Here is a 12,966-nt window from a genome sequence, read left to right as displayed (position 1 = left end):
TAATCAATCAATACTAGTAATAACTGCATGTTTGTAGAAAGACAGATAAATTGTGATGTCTTAATCCAATGCAGTTTTATTTTTTTGGGAAGAGGGGGCCGTAGGATATCTGTATACAAATGCCAAAGTTTTTCTTTAAACAATAGCAAAAAATAGGCAAGAAAAAAAAATATTTGAAGTGTATGTTCACCTTTATACATTCGAGTGTGGTCAATGAGGAGGTGGGAGTAAGCGGTTTTCAAACGTCTCTGTCAGCGACTTATCTCCCAGAACAGCAAAAGAATCAGATGTTGAAATCCAACAAACCTATTCTTCTTTAGTTCCTTCACCCCCCACCTCTCCTCCGACAGGTGATCTGGGAGTCCCCAAACAAACAGCAAAAAGGTTGGATGGCATTTCTCTAATGTGTATGGTGGTGTTTAATTTTTCAGGCAACATTTCTAAGAAACCAAAATACAAGAACAAGCTCTATCCCAGAAAAGGTGGGAAATTTTAGATCTTAAAAAAAATATATACTGTATATATTACAGCATTGGACTATATTGAAAGCTGTAATCTAACGTTGTTAAAAAGTTACTCTTATATATAAAGTTTTCTCTTTATATATATATATATATATATATATATATATATATATATATATATAAACTGGAAGGGTTATTGAATGGTAGGTAAACACTTCAAGAAAAAAAAACGATAAGGTCTGTGAGTACAGAAGTAATCCGGTCATATTTATAGAAAATTGTACCTATATGTGATCGGTGGGGGTCTGGCCGTCGCACTTCACAGATCACAGAAATGGAACAGTCTTTGGCCCCATAGGTGTTTTCACCGTTCACATGGCTTTATGTACACTGTTCATTTGCCAAAACACTATGTGCCTTTCATCCCAGAATAAAAAATTTCCGTGACAGATTAAGGCCATGTTCACACATTCAGTACTTGTAAGCCAAAATTAAGATTGGAACAATCAGAGGACAAATATAATAAAAACAAATGCACCACTTACTTCTGCATTTTTACCCACTCCTGGATTTGGCTTACAAATAGTGAATGTATGAATGTGGCCTAACACCAATCATTTCCACTTACTCTGATTCTTTTGAAATGGCTTCAAGCAGAAGGGTCTTCACACTGAATAAAGAGACAAACCACCATTTTACAATACTTTAAGAAACAAAATACACAAGACTTTTTTTTAAAGCAGCACAGGCAAGTCCCTGCTGTATTAGTAATACCAATGTTGTAATAAATGAAAGTGTCATTATTAGCATATATGCAAAATGCTGCACTGCCAGGAACAGCCACTATGGCATGTATAGAGAAGACTAGTTAGAGTTGAAACTGTCTGGCAAGCACCGTACCGGTCTGCTTCAGTTGCTTGTAGTTGAACCCCCACTGATCTGATATTGATGGCTTAGGGTACCGTTACACTTAGCGATGCACCAGCGATCCCGACAACGATGTGGATCGCTGGTGCATCGCTAAGTGGTCGCTAGTGAGCTGCCACACAGGCAGATCTCACCAGCGACATAGCGGTGGTCGGGGATCGCTACTTACCTGTCAGACGTGGCGATCCTGACGTCCTCCCGCCCGCGTCCACGTGTCGCTCGTCGGCGCCACAGGAAGCCCAGCAGGAAGCGCCCGATGAGAAATGGTCCAGGACGTTCTCGCGCGACCAGCGATGAGCAGCGGGGGAGCCGGTCGGAGCTAAGTATCAGACATAGCTATATCGCTAGCAATATCGCTGCTACGTCACAAAATCGGAGACGTTACAACGATATTGCTAGCGATATCTCTATGTGTAACGGGGGCTTTACTTGAATTTGATCAATGATCAACTTCTCAATTCCAAAGTAATTACATTACATGGAAATGAACCATGTCCTAGATTACTGGGACCCTCCCCACAGATCTGATATTGATAGCCTATCTTGAGGATTGTGAATCCTGTAAAGGTCCCGTCTCACTAAGCGATCTCGGTAGCGAGATCGCTGCTGAGTCACAACTTTTGTGACGTAACAGCGATCTCACCAGCGAGATCGCTGTGTGTGACATAGATCATCGAGCGGCCCCCCTGCCGGTATCGCTGGAAGAAACCTCTGGACATTTCTTTGGTCGCTGGTCTCCCGCTGGCCAGCACGCATCGCTGTGTGTGACAGGCGGGAGACCAGCGATCTGCTGTAAAAAATAAAAAATATAGTTAGGTTGGTTTCACATTAGCGCTTTTGTGCGCAGCGCATCGTGCGCACCCGTGCGCATGCGCACTGCGCACCTATACTTAACATGACGTGCGCATGGTCTTGCGCATACTTGCGTTTTCGTGCGCATGCGTTTTTTTGTCTTTTGCGCCAGGCGCGCCAGACGCAACATGTTGCATTTTTGGTTCCGCCCTGTCTCGTCAAAAAAACGCATGCGCACGCTTGCGCACGGAATGCGCAAAAACACCACATTGGAGCCTATGGGAACGCATGCGTGCGCATGGTCTTGAGTTAAACAAGTCTAGAATGTTCTCTAGACAATGGAAAAAACGTCACACTTAAAAACGCATGCGCATAAAAAACGCAAACGCATGCAAAAACGCATGTAAAACGCAAACAACGCTGCGTTTTTTTTACACATCAGCGTGCGCATGAAGTTAAAAAAACGCGCGTTTGTTTTGCGTTTTTCTTTGCGTTTTTTATGCGCCCGATGCGCTGCGCAAAAAAACGCTAATGTGAAACTAGCCTTATTCTCACCTTCCGACGTCCCGTTCAGCCATCCCGCCTCTCTCCACGCTCCGGTCCCAGTGATCCTTTGCACGAATAACCGCGAGACTTTGTTATCCCTCGAGACCGTGACATCTCGCAGTCATTCATGGAAAGGATCACTGGGACCGGAGCGTGGAGAGAGGCAGGATGGCTGAACGCGACGTCGGAAGGTGAGAATCTCTATTTTTTTAATTTTGATTCTATTTTTTACAGCGATGGCCTGGCATCGCTGTGCTGATCGCTGGTGAAGCTGTGTGTGACAGCTCACCAGCGATCACATAGCGACTTACTAGCGATCCTGACACCTTGATATCGGTGTCGGGATCACTGGTAAGTCGCTTAGTGTGACGGGGCCTTTAAGCATCACATTAGTGAAGTTTGTGACTTAAAACAAAACATTGATCCCAGAATTAATGGTTCATTAGAAAGCTAAAGCTTTATCACTACACACAGTAATCACCAGTTCTGGAGTGACCATAGACTTTATACGTCCAGACTGTCTGCACTTTAATCTGCACTGCTATTTTAAAATGTTAATGCATAGTAAGTAGATTGTAGGACATTGTGCAGCAGCCAAGGTGGAGACCGGCTGTCAGACACTGCCAGACTCCTAACCATGAAGGCAAATCTGGATTATTATGATGCCTGCTTTCTCGATCATTGTGTTTACAGATTAGGAAGCACTGAGAGCGGCTTCCTTCTTCAGACCCAAGTGATCACGCAATAGTGAGAGACCCAGTCAGCTCTGCCATGCAGTCATGAAGCTAAATTTCCCCTTTAACTGAGACTACTAAACAAGCCAGAGTGACGAGGAAAATTGGCAATAAAAAGAATGTACCAATAATATAAAATGCTCCCTAAATGTCTTAACCCCTTCACGACATATAACGTAAACTTACATCATATGTCATGTCCCTGCCTTTGATGCGGGCTTGCACGCCAGGCCCGCATCTTTCCCCTCACGAGGGCCGATTTATTCAGAAATCATCTGCCTTCAACAGTTCCGTTACAACCGCAGCTGTTAACTGTTCGGTCTCTAGACAGTGGCATTTAACACGTGCTGACGAGACATGACTGTCATTAGGATCCTTCTGTGAAAGATAGCACTATGGATTGCATTCATGAGAGATCATGATATTGTCTATACAAAGCAGTGATATCAAATTGTCAACTGAATAGTAAAATATATGTGCCAGGGTCATAAAAGTAGAAAATCATAAAAAACTGCTAAGGAGGGGGACATTAGAGGGGTCAATCAGAACCCTACCACTTCCACCAATTTGTCAAATATTGCAGCCATGCGAGTCGTATCTCGGATCCACCGGCTGTTATATTTGGCTTGAACAGCTCTCTTCTGCCACATGTCAGGACAATTACGCGATTGACCGACGATTAACGCAGGAGGCTGCAGGCTGTTTCCACTAATAGGGCGGTTATCCGGAAACTAACAGTGAGCATATGGTACATACAACTCCGATTCTAAAGCATGGAATACATGTATAAAATGGACCGGCTCCAACACCTAAAATGTATAATAAATTGGGTACAGTAGTACTATACAGTATGTGCTTAATATTTTTTCATAAAAATTTGGGAAAGTTATGAAACCTCTTATAACTGTCTGTTCTATCCCTGATCTAAGGATCTAGGCTTTTAGTTGAGATGAATATATTCTATATTTTATGAGTCGGGAGTCTGAGTCGGAGGTCTGGCTTACCAACTCCACAACCCTGCTTCAAATGCTACATTTTATTAGATACGTTTTAAAACCAGTCAACCATATTGCAAAAACAGCAAACTACTAAAATACTCAAAAAAGGGTGACAAAGGCCCAGTGACTGTGTTCTGTAGTAACAGGTGACACTACAACCACTGAATATGAGCACACACACCCAAGCCAGTCAGCATGGCTGATGAGCCCACCCACTGGTTAATCACGATATGCCTACCCTGTGACCAATTAGAGTGGGTTATGGCCCTTCCTGCCACAGGGCCATGCCCTTTCCTCTTCCTGTGGCTTGGGCTACATTTTCCCTGGGTACTCAACCATTGTTTCTTGGTTTGCTCCAGCACGACAACGCATCGACCAGCCTCCGTTCCGATCCTGTTGGGCATCACCGTGATTTCTGACCTGAACTACCATCGGACCAGGTAGGCTGTTTGTTGTTGGGGGATCCTACAGTCACACGCAGTAGTGTCCAGTTACCTAGTATGCTTGCACAAGAGCAGGGTCGGGTTTCCTTCGGGCCAGGCTGTATGATATAGCACTGCTGGTACTTCCTTTATCCTCTGTCGATTACAGCCCAAGGGATCTCTGTGACTTGGGGATGAGAATGTGCCCTCCCCCTGCCTGGGCCCCAACTCCTCTATACCCTAGACCTTGTGTGCAGTTCTGGATTTAGGATTCCAAGCCTTACTATCCTTTGCAATATGACCACTGCCCAGTCTCTGCTAAGCGCTTCACCTCATACTGCTACCCGCAGTTATGTAAAATCATTCTTCAGGACCAAGCAAGCGGTTGGTCAATCAGGCGACCAACACTAGCAATGTCCTGTCGGGTCTGTGGGGGCTGAAAATGGGAATGATTGTGTTCGCCAAACTGCCCTGGTTACCCCAAGATAGGCAAAGGCTAGTTCAGTACTTGATTTAAAAAAAAAAAAAATAAATTTGTGGTTTCTAGTCCTGCCCCGTCTGGGAAAAAAACATGTCCACTACATAAAAAATAATTTCTACGAAAGGAGTAACAATTTCAAATTTAACAGTTTTGTGGTAATAAAAAAATGGGAAAAAATGTTAAATATTTCCTATTTTCCCTTGATTTAAAAAAAAAAAAAAAAAAATTGCATAAAAAGTACAATACAGGGGAAAATGACTAGGTCCTGAACTGGTTAATTTGACTGCTTAGAATATTTCAGGTTTGCAGTGAGAAGTGAATGCTCTCTAAAGCACTCATTGGTGGACCGGCATCACAGATTTCACTAGTCTGGACTCAGGGGTCATTCTGGCTAGAGAAGGCGACTCTAGCTGGTGCATAGAGAAGGCATTCCAGCCCACACTTTGAAAGGAATCAGTAAACCGATTTTTGCTACCGCATCTGACTGCAGCATGGGGTATGTAGAGACAGAGACCCCGATTCCAGAAATCGGTCGCTTAATCGGCTGCATGTAGCAGTTTTGGTAAAATCACTGTTTCTCTGCTGCAAATCTAGCAGTTCTTTGAATGCTGAGCTGTGTAACCACATAACTGATTGACAGCTTCCTGTGTACACTGCACATATGCAGGAAGCTGATAATCAGTGCGGGAGACGGGGTATACAGAGCTCATTAATATTATTGACTACATGGCAGCAGGGGTATTTAGTCCTCTATTAAAATCACTGTTTTATGAGCAGGAGATTATCAAAACTACAGCAAACAGATTAGTGACACATAGCTGGAATAGTGTCTCTGTCTCTGCATTTTACTGCTCTCAGGTTAGCTGTTAGGCTGAGTTCACACGTGGCGTTTTTTTCGCGGCGGTTTTAACCGCGCGATTTTGCCGCGAAAACGCAAAAAATAAGCATCCCATGCATTCCTATGGGATGCCGCAATGCTGTGCTAATGCTGCGGTTTTTACCGCGGCAGAATCGCTTTGCGGTAAAAAACGCAGCATGCTCATTAATTTAGTGGAATTGTGGCGATCCTGCACCCATAGGAATGCATTGTTCTGCTTACTTTCTGCATGTGGCTGTGCACACCATGCGAAAAGTAAGCAGACCATTTGCGGATGGTACCCACGGTGCGGAGGAGAGGAGACTGTCCTCCGGGCTTTGGGTACCATATCCCTGTAAAAACTAGAATTTAAAATAAAAAATATTATTATTCTCACCTTCCGACGTCCCACGCAGCCTTCCCTCCTCTCTCCACGCTCCCGGTCCCAGTAAGCCTTTGCGAGCGATGACGTCCGTTCTCGCGGGATCGCGAAGTCTTGCAGTCATTGCGAATGACCGCGAAACGTCGCGATCCCGCGAGAACAGACGTCATCGCGGTAATTATCGCAAAGGATTACTGGGACCGGGAGCGTGGAGAGAGGCGGGAAGGCTGCACGGGATGTCGGAAGGTGAGAATAACAATATTTTTTTTTATTATTATTTTTTACATTCTCTCTTTAAGGCTAAGTGCACATGTAGCAGAAATTTTCTGCTGAAAAACAGGACTCTCTTCCCAGAAACCGCACTTTTTTTCGCGGTTTTTTTCCCGCGCGGTTTCTAGACACATGGAAAAAAACAGCGAAATTAATGAGCATGCTGCATTTTTTACCGCGATGCGTTTTTTTCGTAGTAAAAAAAACGCATCAATGTGCACAAAAAGTGCTAAATGCATAGAAATGAATGGGAAGCTTCTTTTTCGCGCTTTTCCCGCAGATTTGCCAAAAATCCGCGGGAAAAACGCGAAAAAGAAGCTTCCCAATCATTTCTATGCATTTAGCACTTTTTGTGCACATTGATGCGTTCTTTACAGCGAAAAAAACGCAAACGCATCGCGGTAAAAAACGCAGCATGCTCATTGATTTTGCTTTTTTTTCCGCGTTTCTGGCATTTTCCATGTGTCTAGAAACCGCGCGGGAAAAAAAACGCAAAAAGAAGCGCAAAAATCGCTGTAAAAACGCACAAAAAAACCACGCGAAAACGCTGTATGTGAACACAGCCTTACTATTGAGGCCGCATAGGTGGCCTCAATAGTAAAAAGTTGGTCACACTCGTCAAACACTATGTTTGATGAGTGTGACCAACCTGTCAATCAGTTCTCCAAGCGATGCTCCAGATCGCTTGGAAAACGCTAGCAATTCTGCAAGCTAATTACGCTTGCAAAATGCTAGTTTTTCCGTGGGAAAATCGCGGGAATTTAAAATGCGATTTTCCCACGGAATGGAATTCCGGAATTCTCGCGGCAATTTCCGCGAGAGTTCCGCTACGTGTGATGAACCCAGTCTTAAAAACCTGATGACAAATGCACTTTAACCCCTTTACCCCCAAGGGTCGTTTGCACGTTCATGACCGGGCCAATTTTTACAATTCTGACCACTGTCCCTTTATTCCCTCTGCTTGCTGTCTTCTGCAACATATTCAAATGGTACAACTTCCCACCTCTGATTGCTGTCTCATCTGCTGCAATAGACTCTAATGGTAAAAATTCCCTCTGCTTGCTGTCTGCTGTGTCATCTGCTGCTTTACCATCTAGAAACATAGTTTAATGTGTCTGCTAATTCTTTGTTATAAATCATTTGGTGCATTGTACTTAAAACTCACTGTTGCATTTCCATGACTGGGATCAGTGTAGATCTTATCTGGTGGAGGTGTTAAAATAGATGTTGCCAGGCTGAATGTCTTTGATCATCCCAAAAAAAAAAAAAAAACCCTGGTGTGCTGACCCCAGCTGCCAAATTATCCTCAACCAGTTCCCACAATCCATCTCTTCTGACCCAGCAGTCTGGACTATAAATGTGAACCATTTTTAGGGGTGCACGCATGTGGGGGTGCACGCATCACAGAAGCAAAGCGTCACGAAGATAAGCGTCGGGATACAGCAGTTATTACATGGCAGTGAGTCAGGGCAGGAGTCAGGTAACCCTCACTCTGCTGTCCCTTTTAACCATGTGCTTTATTCCTCTCCTCCTATGTTCTCTTGCAATCCACTTTCACCGACCAATCCCCCCTCCATCACAACTCATATACATCAGCTCCTCTCTCTTTCCTTCTCCCATGTACAGCTCCCATGCACTTCTCACCTTCTTAAAAAGCCTCAGCCCATCTTGCCCAAACACACTGCACATAAAATCTTCATACAATTCCAAAAACTACTTGCTCTTTATCTTCCTGCTCCTACTGATTTCAGGGGACATCTCCCCCAACCCCGGTCCACCATCCCCCAACCTCAACCCCTACCCTACCTCACATCGAAACCTTAATAATCTTACTAATATCACTTGCACTCCTTCATCTCCTTCTTTCAATTGTGCCCTTTGGAATCCACGGTCTGTATGCAACAAGCTTCCTTTCCTACACAATTACTTTCTGAAAAACTCTCTGAATTTGTTGGCCCTCACGGAAACCTGGATTCAGGATTCTGACACTGTCTCTCCTGCTGCCATTTCCCATGGTGGCTTACAATTCTCCCATTCCCCGAGACCGACAAATAGACCTGGTGGTGGAGTCGGCATACTCCTGTCCCCACAATGCACTTTCCAGGTCATCCCCTCAGTTCCATCACTCTCATTCCCTTCTTTTGAAGTCCACACCATCAGGCTCTTTCGTCCCCTCTCCCTCAGAGTAGCGGTCATATACCGGCCCCCAGGCTCACCCACCCACTTCCTGGACCATTTCTCTGCCTGGCTGCCGCACTTCATGTCCTCAGAACTACCAACCCTTATCCTGGGAGACTTCAACATCCCCATTAACAGCCCCACTTCCACATCTGCATCCCAGCTTCTATCACTAACCACTTCTCTAGTCTTCTCTCAGCTCTCAACCTCTGAAACACACAAAGACGGTAACACCCTGGACCTGGTTTTCGCCCGGCTCTGCTCAATCTCCTACCTAGATAACTCACCGCTTCCCCTCTCTGACCACAACATTCTCTCCTTTACACTCACAAATCCTCGCTCACCCCAGCACCCTCCTACCTACCATTCAGTCAGAAATCTACAAGCCATTAACCCTCATACACTTTCAGACTCCCTACACTCATCATTGTCCCCAATCTCTTCTTTGTCCTGTCCTGATCTGGCTGTACATCACTTCAATGACACTCTTAGAAGCACCCTTGACCAAGTAGCTCCCCTCACCCTCAGAACCTCCAAACACAGAGTGAAGCAGCCCTGGCTCACATCGCAAACCCGATTTCTCCAGCGATGCTCTAGGTGTGCTGAACGCTTATGGAGGAAAACACACACACCAGAAGACTTCATACACTTCAGATTTATGTTAAGGACATATAACTCTGCCCTTCACCTCGCCAAACAGACCTACTTCACCACCCTGATCTCCTCACTATCCAACAACCCCAAGAAACTTTTTGACACCTTTCACTCCCTCCTCAGGCCAAAAGCACAAGCCCCTATCACAGACATTTGCGCTGATGACCTGGCCTCCCACTTTATAGAGAAAATAGACAATATCCGTCAGGAAATCCGCTCCCAATCACCAAGTTCAGTGACTCCCATCCCTCCCTGCATTTCCCCTGGCTCACTCTCCACATTTGCTCCCATCACAGAAGAAGAAGTCTCCAGGCTCCTCTCCTCTTCTCGTCCAACTACATGCACAACCGACCCCATTCCCTCACATCTCCTCCAGTCTCTCTCCCCAGTCGTCACAACTCACCTAACTACAATCTTTAATCTCTCCCTCTCCTCTGGCATTTTCCCCTCCTCCTTCAAACACTCTATCATTACTCCATTACTAAAGAAACCCACCCTTGACCCATCCTGCACAAACAACTACAGACCAGTCTCCAATCTCCCCTTCATCTCTAAACTCTTGGAGCGCCTGATATACTCACGCCTTACCCGTTACCTCTCCACTCACTCCCTCCTAGACCCTTCACAGTCCGGTTTCCGCCCCCTACATTCGACAGAAACTGCACTCATCAAAGTGACCAATGACCTTCTGACAGCAAAACGTAATGGTGACCATTCTCTGCTCATTCTTCTCGACCTTTCTGCAGCTTTCGACACTGTTGACCATCCTCTCCTACTCTCTAGGCTCCAGTCACTAGGCATTAAGGACACTGCTCTTTCCTGGTTCTCCTCCTATCTTTCCGACCGCTCCTTCAGTGTTCTGTTTTCTGGCTCCACTTCATCTCCTCTTCCTCTCACTGTTGGGGTACCTCAGGGCTCAGTCCTTGGCCCCCTTCTCTTCTCTCTCTATACAGCCCCAATTGGACTGACCATCAGCAGATTTGGCTTTCAGTACCATCTTTATGCTGATGACACACAACTGTACACATCATCCCCTGACCTTACCTCCGCTGTACTACAGAACGCCACTGACTGTCTGTCTGCAGTCTCCAACATCATGTCTGCTCTCTATCTGAAACTCAACCTCTCCAAAACTGAACTTCTTCTGCTCCCACCATCTACTAACCTCCCTAAATCTGACATTTCCCTCTCTGTGGGTGGCACCATAATAACACCCCGACAGCAGGTGCGCTGTCTGGGTGTTATGTTCGACTCCGATCTCTCCTTCACCTCCCATATACAATCTCTTGCCCGCTCATGCCGCTTACACCTAAAGAACATCTCTAGAATCCGCCCTTTTCTCACCATGGAAACAACAAAAACTCTCACTGTCGCCCTGATCCACTCCCGCCTAGACTACTGTAATGCTCTATTAATTGGCCTCCCTCTCACTCGACTCTCCCCTCTCCAGTCTATCCTTAATGCAGCAGCCAGGGTTGTCCATCTGGCTAATCGTTTCTCAGACGCGTCCGCTCTTCGCCAGTCGTTACACTGGCTGCCAATTCATTACAGGGTACAATTCAAAGTACTTGTTCTCACCCACAAAGCTCTCCACAGTGCGGCACCCCCTTACATCTCCTCCCTCATTTCTGTCTATCGGCCTAACCGACCGCTGCGCTCTGCAAATGACTTTCGACTAACCTCTGCCCTAATCCGTACCTCCCACTCCCGACTCCAAGACTTCTCCCGTGCTGCGCCAATCCTCTGGAATGCTCTACCCCAAAATATTAGGACCATCCACAATTTGCATAGTTTTAGGCGCTCGCTCAAAACACATTTGTTCAGAGCGGCCTATCACATTCAGTAATCAAAGTCATGTTTGTGTGTGTGTAGCCCATTCACTATCTCCATCTAACCCCCACCCCCTGAAGATGGCTGGACCGTCATTGTAAATACAATTGTAAATTGTAAATTGTAAATACATTGTAAATACAAACCTGTGCTTTGTATCCCCCCCACCTCATTGTAGATTGTAAGCTCCACGAGCAGGGTCGTCTTATTTCGCTTTAATTATTGTATTGTTAACGTTGTTACTTATGACTGTTGTGTTTGAAACTGTTCAACTGTAAAGCGCTGCGGAATATGTTGGCGCTATATAAATAAAGATTATTATTATTATTATTATTATTATTATTATGAGGTAATAACTCTGAAACGCTTCCATGGATCCCACGGATTCTGACACTGTTTTCTCGTGACATATTGTACTTCATGTTAGTGCTAAAATTTCATTCAAATAACTTTTGAAATTTTCGCAATTTTCCAACTTTGAATTTTTATGCCCTTAAATCACAGAGATATGGCACCCAAAAATTGTAATTAACATTTTACATATGTTTACTTTACATCAGCACAATTTTGGACAAAATTTTATTTTGTTAGGAAGTTATAAGGGTTAAACGTTGACCAGCGATTTCTCATTTTTACAACACCATTTTATTTTTATGGACCACATCACATTTGAAGCCACTTTGAGAGGTCTATATGATAGAAAATACCCAAAAGTGACACCATTCTAAAAACTGCACCCCTCAAGGTGCTCAAAACCACATTGAAGAATTTTATTAACCCTTCAGGTGCTTCACAGGAATTTTTTGAATGTTTAAAAAAATGAACTTCTTTTCACAAAAAAATTACTTCAGATCCAATTTTTTTTTATTTTACCAAGGGTAACAGGAGAAATTGGACTGCAAAAGTTGTGCAATTTCTCCTGAGTACGCTGATATTCCATATGTGGGGGTAAACCACTGTTTGGGCGCATGGCAGAGCTTGGAAGGGAAGCAGTGCCATTTGACTTTTATGGCTGTAATTGAGATCGGACGCCATGTCACGTTTGGAAAGCCCCTGATGTGCCAAAACAGTGGAAACCCCTCACAAATGACACCAATTTGGAAACTAGACCCCCAAGGAACTTATCTAGATGTGTGGTGAGAACTTTGAACCTCCCAGGGCTTCACAGAAGTTTATAACGACCGGGCGTGAAAATAATAAAATCATTTTTTCCACAAACATGATCTTTTAGTCCCCAATATTTTTTTTCCCCAAGGATAACAGGAGAAATTGGACCCCAAAAGTTGTTGTCCAATTTGTCCAGAGTACGCCGATACGCCATATGTGGGAGAAAACTACTGTATGGGCACACGTCGGGACTCGGAAGGGAAGTTGAGACGTTTTGGAATGCAGACTTTGATGGAATGGTCTGCGGGTGTCATGTCGCGTTTGG

General features: G+C 44.7%; 1 protein-coding gene across 3 annotated transcripts in view; it reads right to left on the bottom strand.

Moving 5' to 3' along the window:
• The window catches only part of IPO4 (importin 4), a 420,928-nt gene that overhangs the window by 364,821 nt on the left and 43,141 nt on the right, over window positions 1-12,966 (bottom strand). For all 3 annotated transcript variants that reach the window (XM_073575360.1, XM_073575361.1, XM_073575362.1), the window contains exon 4: window positions 1,093-1,134. In XM_073575360.1, the coding sequence (XP_073431461.1) occupies window positions 1,093-1,134 (42 nt within the window). The remainder of the gene's footprint in view (window positions 1-1,092; window positions 1,135-12,966) is intronic.

The sequence above is a fragment of the Dendrobates tinctorius genome, unplaced genomic scaffold, assembly GCF_039654945.1.
Source record: "Dendrobates tinctorius isolate UK_male_01 unplaced genomic scaffold, ASM3965494v1 ptg000044l, whole genome shotgun sequence".
Classification (NCBI taxonomy): Eukaryota; Metazoa; Chordata; class Amphibia; order Anura; family Dendrobatidae; genus Dendrobates; species Dendrobates tinctorius.
This window is presented reverse-complemented; position numbering and strand designations above follow the sequence as displayed.